A 21,591-nucleotide genomic window follows, 5' to 3' on the forward strand; every position below is an offset into this window, starting at 1 on the left:
GAGAGCCTGAAAGCAAACAGAAAGAAAGCTGCGGAGTTATTTACATTTCACTAGTCAAACTCCAAGGTCTTAATGAGATGTCACTTGCTCTGAGGTGGATAAAAAGCCCCACATCAAAAGCAATCTGTCACATGATTTCAGAATCCCACACTGATTTAATATGCAAGACTTTATTAGAGTAGACTATATTCAGAAACTCTGATGGAGTCAGTATCAAATGGAAAAAAATGATGCTACAAAGTTCCGTAGTTGAATTGAGAGTTGGCAATGGAACAAGTACCCAATGTTAAGCGGAAACAGATAAATTTCAGCTTCTTAGTTACAACAGTGGAATTCTTCTATATTGTGGTTTTCAGGAACCAAATGTCTGCAAATCGTGTAGTTAATATAAAGGATGATCCCAATCATTTTGCAAGGAACTAGAGAACTCTGATTCAAAGGACAGTCTTACAGGAAAATTCTATTTCACAGTGATGAATGAAAACGGAAATAAAATGAGAAAAAAAAAAAACCCAAAGAACTTCAAATTCCTAACATCCAACACAGCATTCATTAGTCCACTCAGAAATACAGCTTTTATAGAAGCCTAACAGCAGAAATGTCACAAAATGTTTAAGGCAAACAGTATGTTAGTACAATGACTGTCTTGAATGAATCTTTTTTCCTCAAGTGTTTCAAAATTCACACCCTATCAAGAGACACAATTTCATATGCATTAACTATATTAAGGTAGACCTTTATTTCTGACAAGTATGCAACTCTGGAGAATTAAGAGTTTAGAAATGTTCACCATTTCTGAAGTTTTATTTACAACAAGAACTGCTATCAGAGAGCCACATCTGTCTCAAATGTTTAAAAATCAAACACCACAGAACACTTTACAGCTACAACACTGTAGGATTGGAGGTTTCCTTCCTTTTACTACGTTGCAGCTTGCTCCACAGAAGTATTATCATTCCTAAATGATGTAACATCACATCTCCATTTTGCTGCTATGCTTAAAGTTAATCCAGACCATGGCCTTCTGTCCTGCTGGTTCTTACCATGACTCACAAGGCAAGTAAACATGCCAGTTCAACCACAGATTTGTTACAGTTACCATTTTTCCTTTACAACACCCCTACTCTTTTCAGAAATTGCAGTGTTTTGATTTTGTTGTTTTGTTTGGTGGGTTTTGGTTTTGTGTCTTGTTGGAGGTTTTTCTGTTTGTGTGAGGTTTTTTTGGTTTGGGGCTTTTTTTGGGGTAGGTTCTTCTGAAAAACACATCATCAATTGCCAGTATAATTTCTCCCTGCATTTAAAGTTACTTCAAAATGAAACCACGTGTTCCTTCTTTGATAATTAATGTTTACTGTGAGCAGTGGAGTATCTGAATACTCAAAGATGTAAAAATTGGTGCCTTAGTCTTACGTGGTAATAGAACAGCATCATTTACAGACTATAAACCAAAGTAAAATCCTGCATTTTAAGATTTACAGTATTAAAAATCACCATGTGGAAGAATTTAAGGGTAAAAATAATTTGAAGGTCAAAAATTCCCCAGCCAAACAAAGCCAGAGCACTGCTATAAAACTCAGAGAGAAGAACCATTATTTAAACTATAGCACTTACCTGTCTTTCACAATAAACTTATCATGATCATCAGTTTCCATTTCTTCAGATTCTTCATTCACAGTTTTAATAATGCCATTTTCTTTGTTTTCATCATTCAGAAATTCGTATCGCCCATGTTCTAGGGCTGCTCTCCAAGCCTGTCTGTCTGTAACCTGAAGCAAACATACAAATTTGAGGTTTCTAAAGAATCAAAGGACACAGACTTTTAGTACCCATTACTATCTACATTTAATTTAATTATGCTTTTAGTAAAACCATTGCATGAAAGAGTTCCCATTTAAGTTACAGACTTGATGGCACCATTATGTACCTACATTCTACCATTTACAAATACCTTAATAGCCCCCAATGTTCCTTGGTAGATCCTGTCTTCAATGTCCAAAAGAAAGTCCCTAAGTCTCAGTTCAAGCTGCTTCTCTGCAGATGGGTGAGATCCATCGTGGACATTCTGCACCCTTCCCCGTCCTATAGGAGGTCTGACATCACTTTGAGGTTTTTCTGCAAGAACAGCAAGTAAGTAATTTGGTGTTAGTATTTCTTGTTCCTTTAAAGCAGCTGTTGGCAGAGAGAACAATAGCACAAGACAGAACAAGCTGAAAACATGGGTTTTTTTCAAAATTCCCTTCCTGTAACTAGGTGCCAACACCAACATCTGTGCCAACTAAGGAATCTGATTCAACCAAGCAGGGTAATGATGAGCAATAGATGACTGGCATCCACTCATAACAACTCGTGAAAGAAATCCTTGTTAATTTAAAAGTAGTTCTTTTGTCTTAAAATTCTTTGAAAGTAGTAGAGCAAGGCTGGTGTTACTTATCTCAGAGGAGGAAAAAAAGAGAATAAAGTCACATTTCTATTATTTGATTGCTCTTACTTTATAAGAGAACCTTTCAACTGTCTTTCGTGCATGTATCTTTATCACAGAAACACTTAAAATCAGCATGTGCAACTGAAAATCATAAAACCTAACAGAAAAAGATAAGATAAAATCTCTTTTAAAAACCTAACCTTAGAACAAAACAGAAAGATAAGATGATACAGGCACAGACAAGACTGACTGTGTCCTCTAATTAAAGGCAGGGAAAAAAGGAGCAAGACAACATGCTAATTTATGAAAACAAGAAAGCTGATGATGATGATGATAGTAAAAACCTACTCCCAAGAGAACTCAAAGTTCATGCAAAAACTCAAAAGCCACAGGAAAGAGCTGAAAGTCTGCCCAAATCCTAAGTTAGTCTCACAAGTCTGCATAGGTGGTGAACGTTTTTGTTCACAGGATTTACCTTAAAACCTTTGAGTGTAGTAATAAGAAGTTACATGCAACCATTTAAGAAGTATTTAATAAACAATAAAAATAAAGCTGTTGCTAAGAAAGCACAGCATGAATTTCTAAGGTGCTCTCAATTGCTGAAACAATTCCCTGTATGAAAGTAATCATGCAAAGACTCTGAAAATGTAGACTAGCAATTCTAATGGCTGGAGGTGGGAAAGGTCTTTTTTAGTTTAAAAGCAAAGAAGAAATGCATTATTTTTTCTTGAGTAGAACTAGAAAAAGCAGAACTAGAAAAGCAGCAACTGCTTTTCAAGTAATTGACAAGGAGAATTTAGTGGGTACTGGAATAAAATCAAGTAATAGCACATATCAGTTTTATTTCCATGCTCTTTTGAGTGGGACCTGAAAAAGGCAGAAGCACAGCCTACGCTGCAGGAGAATCCCTCTTGTCCTACAAGTCATTTGAGTAAAGGCAATAGGACAGCATCTGGAGTCCACAGCAGAAAAGCTCCCAACCCATGACATCTACAGGTGGCTATTTATCCCTGCTTATCACACAGTGGTGTGGCACCATTGGTATTTGACCACTGCATTTGAATTTTCTTGATCTCTATTCAAGTGAAGTTCAAAGCTGCCTCTTTTTTTTTAATGAAAATCAATTATTAAACAGTTATTCTACAGTTCTAACATTAAAAGAAAAATCTGTGACTGTGGACATCAAGAAAGCAACACACAAAATACAGACAAAGGTGCAGCAATTAAGAAAATAAGGAACCATATGTACAAACTCCAACATATCAGAAGATGGAGATTTTCTCACAAAAAAAAAACCCCAATATAGAAAAAGGGCCTCAAAATAAAGCTTAATTACTATGCAAAAACTCTGTCTTGTGCTAGTTTCCACCAAAAGAAATGGTAGATCAGTTATAAACTTAGCAGTATCTGATGTGCTCACAGCATGCCCTAGCATACCCACTCCAGGAAAACAGAATTTGTGTCTGCTGTGAATAATATCCCCTTGCCCCAGTACCGATAACCCCAGATCCTCAAGGTAATTTGTCATAATTAAAAACAAAATGCAATTTCTTAAACATCACTCTAGGGAGTCTCACTTTGGTAACATTGTCTACCCACCAACACACTATAAGCAAGCCAGCTGTAAGCCTGTACATGCAGAATTTTATCTGTGACCGGAGCCAATAGCTGGCCAATAAATGGCAAAATACTTGGCTAGGAGAAAAAGGAAATAGCCCTAAATCCTAGGTCCAGGATGGTGTTCAGTACACTCCTATGTTTAAAAACCCATAAAAACATCTGCTATCCTGCTGCTTCCTTCTGCACTGGGTGTCTGCCAAAGGAAGAAAAGGGAAACAAAACCCAGAAAAGAATAATATCACAAAATGCCACTGCACTGATGTTAATCCATGTAACAACCAACCCAGCTACATGGCTTTTTAGCATGTATTAACTTTTATTCCCCAGTTAATCTTCTTCCGAAGTTAAAATTACTTCCTAAAGTTGTCTGTTTAAAAGCCAATTCTGGTTTACTAAGCACTAAGATCCCAGAAAATTATTGCTTTTTTTTAGCATGAAACACCAGAAAATACCATAAAGATCTGTCAAGCAGGAAGAAAAAAAAAATGGAAGGCAGGGAAAAAACCAAACGTGTTTTCCACTGAGTGAAAAAAAGCTTAAGAATAATTCTTAGATCTTAGAAATTACAGTTGAATTAGAACTAGAGGTTTCTATAATATTATATAGAAGTTTTATCCGTAGAATCAAATTAAGACCAAGAACCTTTCATTTACCTGGAATATGGAATTTCTCCACAGGAAAACTGCTTAGTTGTTCATATATTCTACTTTTCTCTTGTAAAAGAGTTTCTTTTAAGGCACTCTCCCTATGTCCTCGGGAATTGAGAGCCTCTAGGAGTTGGTCCAGTTGTTCCCGAGAACTGTAAAAGCACCAACGGTTTGGTTTGTATACTGGCCTTGGCACCTCTACGACAACACTGGTATGTGAATCTTGGTCAATATTGGAGGTAGATTCAGAGGATTTCAAAGACTCTCCAGTTTTACTGAATACCTGAGGTTCACTTGTGCAAGACTGTCCACTATTCTGAAAGGAAGAGGTTCGAGGCAACAACATGTCTTCTGTGAGACCAGAATAGTCCTCCTCTACAAACAATCCAGGAACAGAAGGGAAAATCCAGTAGCGTCGGTAGAGGCGGTCACGACCTAACGGGGTGATATTTGTGCAAGCTGTTGCGTTCTGAATCTTTTCTAACAGCTCCTTCTCTTTCTTTTGTTGTTCCTGTTTTAAAGCTTCTTCATCTTCAGCAGTAAGAGGTTCGCTCTTTTCACAAGTGGTCTCTTCTTGTCTTGTAAATTCTTTAAATCCATTTTGCCCTCGCCTTCCTAAAGTTAAAAGAAGTATGATAGCAATTAATTTACATATTTTTTAAACCAAAAACTCAAGTAAAGGGCAGGTTTTAGTTCTGTCCCTTTTGGGTTATCCAAACTTACACTGTCAAAGACCATCAGCTCACTGGTTTTATTGTAGAAAAACTCAAGTGATTAACCCCCATTCTCTTGAAGAACAGATAATTCACTTTGCAGAAACTAGATTCACCTTCACTTTGCAGAAACTAGATTAAGTCTCATTTACTGTCACTGTCACGTTCAATATCAGAAAAAAATCAAAATTTTAAGAATGCAAAAATGCATAATAGAAACATAAGGATAAAGTAAAATGCTAGTAATTTTACTACTGAATAAAAACTATGATCCAGTATTTATTTATCATACTCAAAATGATGATCTTAAACCACCAAAGGTCTCAAGAAAGACCAGAATTCCTACATAGCAGCTTTTATGTCAAACTCAGCTATCTTACATTTAAAAATTAAAGTGATCAAGTATTTACAATTATTTTCTCCCCTCAATTTGTACCAGTGGAAAACATTTCAGTTCACATCTTTAGTTTACACAAAAGTATTAAGTCCTGGTTGTCATCTGACCAGTATGTCTCATAACTGATGCATGCAACCTGAAAGGTGCAGTCAACACTCAAGTTCTACCTGTTTCCAGTATGACCTCTAGTTCCCTAGCCGTATGAATAAAATAACACTTGTTTATCATTCAGTCACAATGTTTCAAACATGGGTATTTGAGAAACCTGAAATTCTGATTAAGATCTCCTTGCTTTTTCATGGCAAAGCTGTTACAAACATGCAAATCTCTATTACTGAATTACTTAGAATTTCCATCCTGCGTACAGTTAGGAGCTGTACAAGTTTGCAACTTAAGTCCACAATCATCCAGGACTTTCACTGACACCAGCATGAAGCCTTCCCAGCAGAAAGACATGGATGAGCTAACAGCCCAAAGCCACCAACAATTCTTCCTCCTGTGGTGACATCTATGTTTAGTTAGGAACAGCAGGCAGCACCATTTACTGCACTGCAGTTCCTACTAGCACACTGCTGACAAAATTAAATCTAGGCATAAGTCTGCTTTTGTTCTTGTATAGGAGGCATGCTGCTTCATTACAAAGGAAAACTAAACCCAAATGCTTCATCCGATGTTTTCTTTTCAAATATCAGTTGGTTTTGCACTTTACTAAAAAAAAAAAAAAATTCAAAATATCAAACCCACACCATGTCCTATTAGATGAAACTCCTACGACTCTCTCTATGAGGGCAAGTACTTGTAATGGCAACACCATAACATTTTTAGGAATTAAAAAATCCTCTTAGGAAAAGAGGAATCCACACAGCATGTATGGAAGACAAGAAGAAACAGAAGTGCAAAAGAACATACAGCTGACCATAAGAAGTACACCAGGCTGGCTCAATGTACAACAGCCCATTGTGATCATGTTTGAGTGTGTTTCCTTAAAAGAAAATTACAGCAAAGACTGATGCTTTTACTATAAAACACAAGTGCTTGCTTGTGTTTTATAGTATGCAGGTGTTTTATAGTGCATGCAGGTGCACAGGTACACAAACAAATCCATTATAGCATTACCTCTCCGTCGTTTTTTGTTTGGTCCCTGCTCTTCTTCATCCTCTGTGACTGTGTCCACATCTCGCTCTTTACGTTCCATCTCTTTGCTCTCTGTACTAGTATCAAGCTCTTCTCGTTCCTCCTCCCTGACACAGCAAAATAAACAAAGTGTGACTAACCACCCATAAAAAATACACAATAAAATATGGCATCTTTGACACAAAGAGTACTTTTATCTCAAAGTACTTAACTAGTAAAATACCTATAATGCTCTTAAAAAATAAACGGTAAATTACAGACTATATTAAAGCCCAAAAGAAACCCACTAAACTGTAAATGTGAAGTTCTATATTAAGGACTAAAACCTGCTCTTTGGTACCCACACTTACATTTGGAGAGTATTATTATTATAATCACAACATTTTTGGAGACATCTTAGAGTAGTTCTATTGTGGTAAATTTTTTTCATGTCTAAGAAGTTTCCTTCCCAAAATATATGTACCATTCTGTAAAATGCTTGTTACACATTTTTGCCTCATCTAGCAAATATAATTAATACCCTACAGAAAAACAGGCAGTTTTTACACTTTGTATATGATCTAGTCAATGAAACTACACGTATGAGGTCTGGCCACAAAGCTGGAAAGTGCTCTATGTTATATATAACAGTAATACTATGTATCATACCCAACAGATATTTCTACAGCAGGAATTCTTTGCTCCTCTTCTTTCAGCTTTTCCTGTTTCTCTTTCATTTTTAACTCTTGTTCTTTTAATCTTTCTTCTCTTTTCTTACGTATCCTAATAGTAAAAAGGATATAGAAAAGCAGTTGCAATTAATCTACTATCTGGTCTGTCCACCAGATAGTTTTCTTTTATACTAAAACATCATCCAAAAATAGCAGAAACATGGGAAAACAACATTTAGCACAACAACATTCAGCACAACTAAGCTTCACTCCTTTCTACTGTCCCAGAAAACCAGCATAGAACAGAAACATTACTACTGTTTCTCATATGCCTTCTGCAACAGAGAGATTAATCTCATTTGTAGCACCAAAATTTAGTTTTCTATATCCTAGTCCTACCTTGCTGCTGCTGCCTCTCGTTCTTTGCGATGCTGTTCTGCCTTTAATTCCCGGAACTCCTGTTTTGCTTGTCGTAGCACATCAACAGAGTCCTCAATGAAATCTCGAGTGGAGACCAGAGTCAGAAGTTTCCCACAGAGAGCATGAAGGATCTTCATCTTTTCTCCTAATAAAATTTGGATTGATGTTTAGATTTCACTATGTAACTGATAACAAGCCTAACTCTTACAGACTCCAAACTGGATTTGTTCTCACTTAAGAACAAGTGAATAAACATTTGTAGTGCACTAGGTGCATTCCCAGAGACATTTCCTGAAAGCCTATCTGCTTTGCTCAGAGACACAAGCCTTTATTTTTAATTTAATAACTTTTACCACCAAAATTAGTAAAATGCAGTATTCTCTTCAAAGTAGAGATAAAGGGAGAGTTGGCAGAAATTTTTCTCCATTTCCAAACAATGAACAGAAGACCCAAATACAAACAGGGGGAAAAAAGCAGAAGCTGAATCAAACACACCAGTGCTTCTTTCAGAGAGATCCCCTCATTCAAGTAACACTAACATTTTTTAAATGGGATGAAAGAAAAGCTACTCAGAACTAATGAGACTGCCTAGCTCTGCAACCTCTGATGCGGTGGGATATGCTTGTGGGGACTGAAGCATAGGGAGTGAGTGTTGGTCTACATATGATCCCCAGAGATCCTTTCCAAACTCAATTATTCTATGAGACAATAAATTTTGACTATTATTGGTCTGAAGCACTTGAAAAACTGACCACTTATTGAGCAATCTAATATTCCCTAACATGTATCATCTTTTATTACCTGGCAACAAATCATATACTGAGGTACTTGAAAGTTTCTTCAAGAGACCAGGATTACTTAATCTCAGCTCCATGCAAGCATCATCAGTAGTATCAAACCCTCCTCGTTTCTGGTAACGGTATTTTGCATTGGCTGATGTTATATCAGCACCTGATGCTAGAATGTGAAGTCTGAGAATCTCAGAAAGAGTGCAGCTATCAAGATCCAAGTTTTTCAAATTGCAGCCTACAGTTGAGAAGAAGAAACAGTTATTTTATACAGATATTTAAATGTATATAAATATAAAAATAGTTCTTTAAAATACAGAGCAAAATAATAACAGTAACAAAACAAGAAGTGAAACCCACACATACCCTGATGTAACTGGGGCCATGCAGCTGCCAAAGTTGCAACTGCAGACAGTGCAGATTTTGTGGGGTCTGCATCTTCATCCAAAGCCTCTGTTAAATCTTTAAGGAAATAAACACTTTATTCTAGTGCAAATTAAAATTTGTACTGTGGAGGGGAGGAAAGGAAGCTGCGTTTTGAGAGTTGCAGACAAAGCAAAAAGAGGGATGATATTTACAGATGCATCAACGTATTCAAAACTCAATTCAACATCCAAACAAAAATTTACAGATCTTGAAATGCAACTAAAAAATCCAACTAAAAGCTAAGGACATGCACCACATGCTATATATAGGGAGAACACCATCTAAGCTGTTAAAGCAACCGCAACATGCAGAACATGCACAATGGCAACACAAAAGGCAGCAAGAACAAATCCAGGAACACACTTGAAAGTACAGACAAGCAGCAGTGCAAGAACACCTGTATTTCCTTTCCTCAAACACACTGTTTTTCTTACCATAATTTTGTTTTTAGGAAGCATAACTCAAAACAATAATGTATTTTGATACTGGCTATCACCATTCACTTGATACTTTCTATCTGTAACTCAGATACAGCCTGTTCTGCACAAACACAATTACTAAGACATTACAAATAAATCTTATTTCACCAAATCAAGCACCTGCACTTAATGACCATCATACATAAGCAAACTGACCAGGAAAGCAGGGAAGTGAAAGGGAGAAACAGCAAGTTCCTGTTTCTTAAACAAAGATTTCCTCAGCACTTACAGGTATTTCTCCAGAGGGTTGGCAGAATATTTTCAGCAGTGTATGCTGTTTCAACAATTTCACTTTATTCAAATCCAAATTATTAAGCAGTTAAAGTCACCAAGTCAAAACCACACATACAAACCATACAAACAATACATAAATGGAAATCCACAACAGTTCTCTAGGATGATTTATGTTGTTTGAAAACTGTCACCCAGACACAGCAAAACGAATCTCTGCACTTCCCCTCTCACTTTAACTATATAACACACTTCAAGAAGGAACTGTACACCTCAAAACCACACACCCGTGGTGTTGCCTGTTGCAGAAACGCTGCCTGTACAGAATTTAACTGAGCAAACATGCTGACTACTGCTACTTTGGTTAGCCAGAATTACCAAGCCAAGACCATGTAATTCTTTTACGGAAAAGAAGATACCTAAACAAGAGTGACAAGAAATGAAAGTTCTGAGGCAAGTAAAACACAATAAATGAAGCGCCTTACCCACAATTCTGCTAAACTAGAAACAAAATGGCAGACTACTGCAACTGTCAGTCCCATTATGTCAAATTAAAATATGAAAGTTACATTATGTTTTTTCTGATCAGCCATACAAATAATATAGAATCTAATCAACTATTCCATTATTACCTGATAATCCTTGTTTGTATTGCAAAGGCAATACTCTCAGTAGTTAACAAATACAGTTTAATAGCTAAATTCAACAGTAATTAAAATACATTCTAAATTTATTAACACAGTCTCAAATTTCTATTCAATTAACAAGAGCAGCCACTGATACTGAAGACAGTGCCCACGCTTTATATAAAAATAATTTATAGACTGGACATCAATCTTAAGCCTGAAAATAAACACTCTTCAAGGGAGGAATTAAAAGAACTTTTGCTTAACTCACACACCTTGCTTGGAGGGGTACCATGGAACTCACTTGACCTCAAACAGGGAGTGTTCTTATGTACCTACCTCTAATGAAATAAAGGCTAGTAGGACGGGTCAAAGCTTCTCCTTTAGTCAGCAAATTTGGCAGTCCATAAACACAGGACCACAAATTTGTAACAAAGCCTGCACGTCTTTCTGATCAGTGGTTAGTATACACTGAATGCCTCTGAAAATGGGGGCAACATCAGCTTTAGAGCAAAAACCAAAGTCAAAGTGACTGTGAGAGTCTTTAGTGAGAGAACACAAATGGTGGTATCCAGGAGCTGTGGATGCATAACTTCAAGGACAACTGATAACCTTGAAGGACAATGAATATTCAATTCTCCATTACAGTTGTGCTGGGGAGTTTTAGCTTTTAATCTAGTTAGATACAGGTTTTTTTATAGATACAGATATCTTTGAGAAGACTTAGGAAAATTACTTGTTTCCTGACCCTCAGGAGAAACATGTAACAGTGCTGGAGGAAGAGGAGGAAGGTAAAGATGCTTCCTGCGCCTCCAAAACACAAGCAACGCTGTTAAAAGCTTATTATGCTTTGCTGGATACAATCATAGTAACAATGAGCTTCCTTTTCCTCTATTCCCCCCAGACCCTGAAGTCCATGCCCAGTTTAAGGCTTTAATTTCCAATAAAAGAGAAAAACAAAGCCCATTTACATAAAATATCCATGCATAATACGACAAGGTTAAAAAAAGGAGTGCCATATATCATGCAGCTTAAAGTTAATTCCAGTGCAAGTTCAGCTTTTCAGCAGTAAAATTAAAGATCTGACCTTTGGTCTCAGCATCAGCTATTTGATCTTTGGCCACTTCCTCTTCCTCTTCGGCCATTGCCTGAAAGATGGCAGTCAGGAAGAAAAACAGCAATTCACATAGTGGGCCTTCAGTGTCATTTCCTACAAGAGCTTCCTCTAAAACCTCTGTGAATAAAGTTTAAGAAGCGTCACTTTTGCCGCAAAGTTGGAAAAAAAATAATGTACTGAAGAATGAAAACATTTTTATTTCTTCAGGTATGATAATTAAATTACGTTTCCGTAATTTACTGCATATATTCCTAGAGTGATGGTGCCAGAAAAAGTGCTGAACAAACATTGTTTTCTTAATATAGAACTGCAAGAAAAATGTACAAGTAGCTCTTTTGATAAGCAGAATAACAACTTGTACTCCAGAACTAATTTTGATTTTACAAGCCCCTTGGAGTTGACCGTGAACTGAAAACTGGATTGATATGCATGTGCTAGCACTGACACATTAAAGCCACACAGAGAATTCTGTAGCAGTGGTACTTGTGCACACTTAAGATGTTTGGTTGTTTGGTAGAATGGAAACCACCAAAGTGGGGCACCTTGCCACATAAGCCACAACTTGCCTAAAGTCACTCCTTCAGGAAATTCATCTTGAAGATCAAAAAGTTCCCCAAAAGCATGTAAAAACTCCAAAACCATCAGAGCATCACCAAAGATCTCAGGAGGAAGTCTCGTCTTCACTGGCACCGGAATGGGAAGTTCCTGCAAACCAAATGGGACCACTTAATACAGTATTTGGTTTGTGCAAAGCACACAAGTCATTAAAACCGAAGACACTATTATTCTAAGGAATGTATTTGTTGAGTTTCTCAGCATTTTATTAAAACGAGTCCCACGGGACACATGATCAGTTGTCACTGTAACACCAGTGATAGTACTAACTTGGGAAACTGAAGAGCATGCAACTTGAGTAAACTTCTTCCTCAAGAATTTTACATTAATGTCTATGAAGTTTGTATCTTTATTAAATGAAGTAAATCCCACTACAAGTTAAAAACATTGGCTGTCATTGGCTTTTTCCTTTATACCTGTATTATTTCACAAGAGTTTTGAATTTCAGTTTCCTGAACTGTCTGGACAAGCAAAAAAAAAACATACTCTTAAAAGTTACTTATGATTGCTTGCAAAGACAAGCAAACCAAAACTCTAACACCTTCACATAAAACACATCCTTCTAATACTAGGATATGCAAGATCATGTCTAACATATGTGTGTTCTGGCACTGGGTTTTTTGCATTTGTAAGGCACTTACAGTAGCTGAAGACATTAAAGGGAGCCGATATAACCATATAACAAGACTGCTTAACAGAGACACCACCTTCAAATCACAGATTACAGTGCCTAACATCAAGTTTGATTTTGAAATTACTATCTTTGTGTAATCCTTCAAGATTTGTCTTCATTTACTGTTAATTAGCACACATAGTTGAATAATTTTCAGAATGATGGATCTTTTCCACAAATGTGGTAGTTCACAAGTATTAAAAAGAAGAAAGCCGAATAGTATGCTTCAAAAGAACACAGTAAGATATTTCATAAATTTCCATAGATGAGAATGTTTTCAAAAGCAGTCCCCACCTAAACTCATCTTTATTTATATTCTTGTCAATTCACAGACTCATAAAATAACAGGTTATTTGGAATTGTAAATACCACAAGGACCTTAAATTCCAACTCCTGGCCCTGCACAGAAACATCCATGTGAACCATCCTGTGCCTGAGAGCATTGTCCAAATGGTTCTTGAACTCTGTCAGCCTTAGTGCTTTGACTACTTTCCTTGGAAGCCTGTTCCAGTGCCCAACCACCTTCTGGGTGAAAAAGCTTTTTCCAATATCCAACCTAACCCTCCCCTGGCACAGCTTCAGGTCATTCCCTTGGGTCCTGTCACTGTCACCACAGAGAAGAGATCAGTGCCTGCCCCTCCTCTTACCCTCACAAGGATGTTGTAGACTGTGATGAGGTCTCTCCTCAGTCTCCTCCAGGCTGAACAGACCAAGTGATCTCAGCCACTCCTCATAGGGCTTCGCCTCCAAGCCCTTCACTATCCTTTTTTCCCTCCTTTGGACACTCTCTAATAGCTTAATGTCTTTGTTATATTGCAGTGCCCAAAACCTCACACAGTACTCCAGGTGAGGCTGCACCAGGCACAGAGTGGGGTGAGTAGAGCAGCAGTGTCTCAGCGCAGTGATGACACTGCTTTTCCACCCCTCCTTTTTTCTTTCCAGTAGAAATACAGCACCACTGTTTTCACAGCTTGCTCTTCTTTCAGCAATGGCCTTTTTAACTTTCTTCAGCTTTTTTCCCCTTTCTAATTAGCTAGGAGTTTTCACTTCCATCTTCAGTGGCCATACAGCTCTCCTTGCAAATATGTTCAGCTCTCATATTTCTCCCAATCAGTGCTTTCACTTGAATTCACTTTACACTGTCCTTTATTTCCACTTACCCTCCTTACACTTGTTACAGTTCCCTGTGTACCTCAAACTCTCATCCTTGTGTTTCTGACTATTTGCCTCCTTTTGCTATCCCTGCCAGAATGAATCCCAATAAAGTGTATAACACTAGAAAATCTTCTGTTGTGTACAGCCACACTACACTCTAGTGTGTTGAAACCTAAGTTCTTTGAGTAGCAAATTCTTGTGACTTTCTACAGGTTTCCAGTATCATCATGACAAATGCTCATTAAACATGTTATATATAGTATATTGCTACAGTTTAAATCAAAAGAATGCCTCAGGAAGTAACAAGCCTATGTCTTTTCTAACCTTCCCAGCCAAAAATTTAGTTTTTTCATTACTCAAATCTTTTACGTAACTCACATTTTGGTAAGTTAGCTCATTTTGTATACTTCACAGAAAAATCAGGTACACTCAATACCCCTCACTCAGTAATGCCAGCACACTGAACACACTCCATTGTAGACTGAGCACAGCCTACTGTCCAACTTTTCTGGAGGTTAAAAATGCAGATGCAGATCATCCCATTAGAATTGCCACTGGGAAATATGTATTACACACTGCAGGTGACTCACAGCCTCTAGCATTCCTATCAGATCTAGATTTTAGGGAATCCAATCCATCTGGGGACCCTGCAAACTAGAATCTTCAGCTCTTCCAAATTCAATCATACCTTAAGGTCATCACACTCCATATCTTCTCTAGGCTTACTCCACTGTTTCAGGTATTCCACGTATTTTCTTTTTTCCTCACGCAGCTTCTCTCTTTCCTAAAAAAATAGTCACAACTGTGACTATATAAATACTGTTACATGGCCTTACTGCAATTTCTAAAACTGCACCATTTACTGTTCTATCATACTGAAAAACAAAGCATCACATTTAATTAAAATGGAGTAATCTATTCATTTTTATTTTGTATAAAATGATACTGGCAAAAATATTTAAATGAGGTGACATGTTGTTGGATTAGCTGTTGCTTTTGTTGGGGGGGCCTTTTGGGCTTTTTCTTTTTAACAAAGTGGCTAAAGAAAAAATATCAAAAACTAGAGAGCATTTATGAATGTTGCCTCAAAACATCCGTTCAACCACAGTGAACCTGGCTGTGGTAAAATATTGTGCTAGCTATAATTTCTTCACATTCAACTTGACAAAAAAAGTTATTTAGCAATTTACATCCAAAAAGAGTCCACACAGAAACTCACAACCATTAGATATGCTGTCAATCTCATGCACAACAGATTCTTCAAAAAGACAACCATTAAATCAAATAGTTTTATGCATTACTGGCAAAAAAAAAAAACCCTAAACCAAACACAGAACTTACGAACTAAGTTCAAATTCAAAATTAACTTCTGATAAACTAAAATTATAGAGAATGTTAACCAGAAATACAATCCATCAGCCAATCTTGTAACTGCCTATTCTTCTAAAGTGCATTTCTAAAAACTGAAAATGATTAATGGAAAATAACTTCAGAGACTAAGAAACAAAAAGCCATTATACTAGAAAGCCATAATACTGTTCCTATATGAAACACATATACTTCAAAAGAATTACTTTTTCCTTTTCTATTTTGAGTCTCTCTTTCTCTTCTTTCTTTTTCATCCTTTCTTCTTCCACAATTTTCTTTAATTCTTCTCTCTTCTTTTCCTTATCTTCTTTCTCCTTTTTCCTAGCTTCTATAGCATTTGCCTTCTCTTGTTTTAATTTAGCTTTTTCAAAAGCTATAAAGGAAAATGACAAACCTGAGTTATTTTTTCTTCTGTAAAATGTTAGTTTTAACTGATAAACAGACTGTATTTTTATAATTAACATATGAAAAAGATATGGTTGTTGAATTGTTTCCACACCAACCAGAAATTCAAACACTTGGAAGTTCTTTACAGAATCAGAGTTTCAAGCCTATGTATTAGACATGTTTTACGAGGTTGTCAACAGGTAATAAAGTTAAATATATCTGGTTTTATGAGTATACAGAAAGTTATTACTTGTTTATTGGTTTCTATCAATTGACACAGAAAGATGAGAACTGATTCCAACATATAATTACAGCAACATACTTGGTAATGACTGGTTAATGAAAGCATGTCACAACCAAGCGTGGCATACAACTGTGAAGTATCTCTGATAGTAAAAACCTTTAAATAAGTGATCTTTAAATACTTAGTTCTTACTGAAGTCAATACATTTGAAACCTCTGTAGTATTTCAGTGTGTTTTGCTCAAATTTTACTTCATTTACACAGTTTAAGCTGAACTTTAAATGATAATAAATGCTGCTGCCTAAAGAGATGCAGATTTCTTTGCAGTCATGTGTAGAAGAACAACAGGATAGAATTTCCACTTTCTGTGGGCAGACAGTGCCCATCAGCCCACACACAGGCTAACAAATAAAAGGAGTTCTTACTGTTTTATTTGAATGAACAGGAAAGTTAGAATCATATGTGAATGAAATGAGAAAATATCCTTACTCTTACCAAGTGGATAGTACTAAAAAGAAAAACTTTCCTTATATTTTCCTATAACATTCTGAAAATAGGCTAGGTTCCTTCAACAGACAGCTATTGCACTTAGCAGCAATGTATGCATTTGGCCAACAAAGGCAGAGAAGCTGATCCTTGGGGTCTTCACACACCGAGAAGGTTCATTTTTCAAGGTACTTGGTATTTTGCTACCTTCCCACATTGTGAAAATGTGTCTTAACTACCCCTCTAGAAGCTGCAGCTTCTGTCCACACAAGAGAGGAAGCAGCTTTGACGCTGATCAGCTGTTACCTCAATCTGTGCTGCCATTCCCAGCACACGAACAAATAGATGATTGTTGTCTAAGAATGTGGACACACAAGTTTAATGGACCCCATGAAATTCTAGTGTCCCCATCTCCTATACAGGAAAGGCCCAAAGCAGTGTCAGACAACTTTGCTGTTATTTAAGCAGATGTTGGACTAGTAATTTCTAAATATCCTTGCCATCTTAAAAATTTTATCTTCAAGAAGATAAAAGGCTGGAACCAGAAGTTCACTAAAATACTTCCACAGATGAAAACTTTTCCATAGGAAGGACAATCCTTACAATCCGAAGACTATCTCCTTGTCTGACATTTGTCCTCAAGAAGACATACCAATTTATCTAGTTAAACCCAAACAAAAGGCATATGGGTTCCCTTACTTAATTTGAAATCAAATTTAAATTGATCAGGAAAAGGTTAAAACTAAGCCAAAATAATTCAGTCAGTCCAAACTAAAAATCTCTGAATCTTTCAAAACAAAAAAAATTCAGACTATATTTCAGTTCTTTTGAATTTTGAGATTGTTGTATGAGGAAAATGCATAAATGGAAAAATTACGGGATTTGTGTTACACATTCGTGCTTTAATATACCTTCAGCTGGTAAAATTCACACATGATTTCACCATCCAAGCTTCTACAAAAAAATATTTACCTCTTTATTTATCAGCTGGACCACTAGCTTCCTACATTTCCTCAATTTAGTCAACTAACATGGAAAAAAAAAAAACCAAACTAGGAAACAAGCATGCTAACTGCTGAAAGGAGCACTTGGTCATAGTGGTGTGGCAGTACACTCTTAACACATTTTTCCTTTGAGTGGTACAACTCCAAAAATACTCTAATTGAGGCCTGCTCTCAAATCTGCAAAAACTAGTTCTACTGGTCATATGAGTAAACTTCAACTTACCTATGGCCTGCACATCTTCTTTTTGCTTCTGGAACCTTGCCCTTTCCTTTGATACTTTACTTTTGCTTCCTGGGGTGTTTTGTTTAGGTTTAATATTGTCCTCCTGATAAGAGAATTTGGAGGTGGAGAGGAAAAAAAAAAGAGCGTAATAACTACAGTGAAATGACCAGCAAAAGATATTCCCAATTTTTTAACTGCTCTGCAGAACATAATGAAGTAGCATAGTGACTAAGAGTCTCAGTGTTTAAATACAGGCAAGTCACATACCTGTATCTGAGAGCAAGTGATATAATTTTATCTGAGAGTTCAAATTAAAGCTTTTTAGTAAATTATTTATTAGTCCCAGAATGGAAAAGTACTCTGTTTGTCATCACAACACACTGAGAAACTAGTTTCTTGATGGGATCCCAGAAATAATAACAAAAATAAGACGATAACATATCAATTATGATCCCTTTTACAGCTTAACTATAAAGCAATTACTTTAAGAGCAATTGTGGAATATATCCCAATTGCCCTCAAAATAGAAGAAGCACAATGTCAACCTTGTATTTCAAATGATCTGAAAACTCAGACAAATACAAGAACTTCATAGACCATGCTGATGTGTCTTCATCTGGGATTAAAAACGTTATTGCTTACCAGACTTGCAGATGCCCTCTTCGGAGGTCGCCCTCGCCGTCTGCTTGCAGGACTGAAGATAAATGTGGGTGGTTCATCAGGAAAGAAATAGGAGAAGTTTTGTTCTGCTAGATTATATTTTTCAATTGATGTTGCCTTAGTAAGAAATATAAAAATAGATATTAATGGTGAAGTTCTTACTTTTTAACAAATATAAGCCAAAAAATCTAAATATAAGCTAATTAATCAATCATTAATTCACAAAAGAAGACAATAAGAGCAACCATATCCACAACTACATAACTGAGGATAAAAAAATAAAGCTCTGAAATAGTGTAGTGAAGAGTTAATCTACCAAATGGGTAATGATAATAATGTATGGAGCACACATCTGAAACTAGAATTTGGCTTCATTTGGTAAGATGTTGTTTCTTTATATGCCTTTCAGCAAACATTGATTGTCAGTGTCTTCCTAGTATGTTACTAAAGTGTGTCAAGAATAAATTGTGACAGATAAAAGCAAAACCTGAACTTATTGAAGAGTTATGTAATTTTCTATTACACAGGCACTTATTTCTGGAGGAAGATTTTTCCAAATTGTCAAAGGTTCTTTTTCAAGTCTACTTTCTCGACCTGATGGCTTCAGGAAATCTGCCCCTTTTGGACAATACAGATGAGGATACAAATGAGACATTCCAAATAGGACATGTTCACATAACTGAAATGCAAGGCAGTCAGCAAGAGGACAAGAAGACACTCCACAGAAAGCCCAAATAAAGACAAGATGACAAGTACACAGAATGTAACCATTTTCCTGAGGCTCCAGAAAGCATCACTAATAGATCACTAGTCCTTAATGTGGTACAGTGAGCTGGGTCAAAATGACCACTAACAAGCCAAGAAATGGGGTGGTTTATCCCTTTCAGCTCTGTTTTCTTCTATTTCCATTTCTTTACAAGAGACAGACTCTTAGAGTTACACATTTATTTAGAAATTCATTGCCTTTGTTATTTCCCACAACTTTCAGAGGCAAGACTCTCACTGACTCTCATCTCTCTGAGCCTTCCTGTGCAGAATGAGCAGTTACATAGCTGTATGAGAAAATAACAGACATAATAAAAATCCCTGCTACTTTCTGAAAACAAGAAGATAGCAAGGATTTCATGGTCAAGGCTGCAATACACAGTGAAGGAGTCTAGGATCTCTTGTGCTACAGCAAGCAAAGCAAAGGAAATTGCTGCCTTGTGGGAAAAGCTGCTCAAATTCTCAGTCTTCTGGTGCCTGCTAAGATGTGAACCTTAGTCTGAGTTGCTCTAAGTATCACCATATATCTAAAATTACAAACATATACACAATCAAAATCCAAGGCCTTATCAAAAATCCAATCCAGCCACCTCAACTCTGGTACCTGTCTCACTGAAGATCTGGAGACTGAATTCAATCTATTATAGAATATTTTCCAGCTAAAAGAATTAGAACAGAGTAATACTGGTTTACCATACCAACACAAAACCATTTTATTTTTATTCAACTTAGAAATACCAGGTACATACCCTGAAGAATTAAACAATTAATGTGCTAGACTAATCAAAAGTATGTTATACTTACAAAAACCTAAATTTGACGTAGTATTTAAAAGAAGCTCTGAGTTGCTAGTAGAGGAGAGCAAATAAGTACTAAATAGTGTCAATATTCTACCCCATGAATTATTTCTTCTTGCTTACCTTAGCTTTAATTACTCCATCATGTGGTTCACAGTGTTGTTTCAGAAAAAGTTTAAGTCTATCACGAGAAAAGAGATGTTTCCTCCGGCTGCATTAGGAAAGAAAGGAAGTATTATCAACTAACATCTTTAATCAGTATTTAAGTACAGCCAAAAGTATGTGCAAGAATACATGTGATAGACCATATTATTGATCTTTTTCTTATTTTCTTAATTATAAATAACACCCTTACCATTGTAATTAACATCCATTCTTTGAAAGCCCAACTGAATTAAAATTTTATGACTAAAACAAAACACAAGTAGTACATGAACAGTTGGTTTATGCATCTGCAATTTTTATTTTGAAGATTCTCTTATGTCCTCTTTTATAAACACCCTTTTGATCCATAGTAGATCCTCCAAATACTTCTTAAAATTCCTAAATAAAACCCAAGACTGATTGTGTCAGAAGAGAGGGAGGACAACAAGCAAACAGGGACAGCAGGAAAGCAGCATTCACATCTCTCAAGCGGGGAGGCAAGCCAACAAGTGACAAGGTGAATTCACACACTTCTCAGTCAAGCCATGCCACTCCTTTCTACAGGACAGTGTGCACTCTACTGGCTCCTGGCATTCCAGGGAACCTGCATTACTTCATGGGAAGGAAAAGGCTTCACCACACAGGAGTAGTTAATGGAATAATAAATCCTGGTTTGTGCTGGAACTAAATGACTTGTAATCACACAAACTGAAGTTTGTTTACAGCATCCAGTTTATGCAAAGTTTTGACACACACAATCTACTCTAAACATATATTTTAACTAAATTTGAGACAAATTTGCTATTTAAGAAGCAAAATTTCTACACCTTTCTATTTTAAATCAATCTGATTGCCAGTGTCTGCTCTAACATTTCAAACCAGCAATGCCACCAGTGCTCACAACACCAATAGTTCATTATTAAGGTTATTAGAATTCTCACACTCTCCCATCTACTCCATCAATCACAACAGTAGCCAAGGTATCAGAAGTCACAGTCTTGCAAAACGTGGAATATATAAAAATTTTCTTAAGAAAAGATGTTCTTTGACATTTGATCTTCGTATACTTTCAAGCCTAACCAATACAAAGGGAAATTTAATGCATGAAACAGAGAGGGTGGTTGTCAGCCACTATAAGTGATGTCCAGGTGTTAGAAAAATAAATCATTTGTTGGTAGAATTGCCCTTAAGGTTTAGGGTGGACATGCTTCAGACCTAGGTACCAGTTCAGACAGGTACCAGTCTCAGACTTGCCAGGAGGTTAACAAAGCTTGGGAATAAGAATGCCAGAACACAAAGAAGACAGAATTTAGGGGTCACAAAGACACCTAGCAAAATTCCCAAGGTAAGGAAACCCAACCAAGCAACTTCACCAAACCAGCTCCAACTGGGTAAAAGGTA

The 21,591-nt window shown here is 36.6% G+C and overlaps 1 protein-coding gene across 2 annotated transcripts in view; it reads right to left on the reverse strand.

The window, feature by feature from the left end:
• The window catches only part of BAZ1A (bromodomain adjacent to zinc finger domain 1A), a 65,746-nt gene that overhangs the window by 15,459 nt on the left and 28,696 nt on the right, over window positions 1–21,591 (reverse strand). For both annotated transcript variants that reach the window (XM_041396553.1, XM_041396543.1), the window contains exons 6-20: window positions 20,170–20,257; window positions 18,467–18,601; window positions 17,825–17,927; window positions 15,688–15,854; window positions 14,802–14,897; window positions 12,237–12,375; window positions 11,641–11,787; window positions 9,158–9,253; window positions 8,805–9,029; window positions 7,983–8,148; window positions 7,582–7,695; window positions 6,916–7,040; window positions 4,696–5,304; window positions 1,949–2,112; window positions 1,612–1,766 (exon numbers count right to left, since the gene is read on the reverse strand). In XM_041396553.1, coding sequence (XP_041252487.1) covers window positions 1,612–1,766; window positions 1,949–2,112; window positions 4,696–5,304; window positions 6,916–7,040; window positions 7,582–7,695; window positions 7,983–8,148; window positions 8,805–9,029; window positions 9,158–9,253; window positions 11,641–11,787; window positions 12,237–12,375; window positions 14,802–14,897; window positions 15,688–15,854; window positions 17,825–17,927; window positions 18,467–18,601; window positions 20,170–20,257 — 2,529 coding nt within the window. The remainder of the gene's footprint in view (window positions 1–1,611; window positions 1,767–1,948; window positions 2,113–4,695; window positions 5,305–6,915; window positions 7,041–7,581; window positions 7,696–7,982; window positions 8,149–8,804; window positions 9,030–9,157; window positions 9,254–11,640; window positions 11,788–12,236; window positions 12,376–14,801; window positions 14,898–15,687; window positions 15,855–17,824; window positions 17,928–18,466; window positions 18,602–20,169; window positions 20,258–21,591) is intronic.

Source organism: Onychostruthus taczanowskii, unplaced genomic scaffold (assembly GCF_017590055.1).
Source record: "Onychostruthus taczanowskii isolate IOZ18803 unplaced genomic scaffold, ASM1759005v1 scaffold1, whole genome shotgun sequence".
NCBI classification, from domain to species: Eukaryota; Metazoa; Chordata; class Aves; order Passeriformes; family Passeridae; genus Onychostruthus; species Onychostruthus taczanowskii.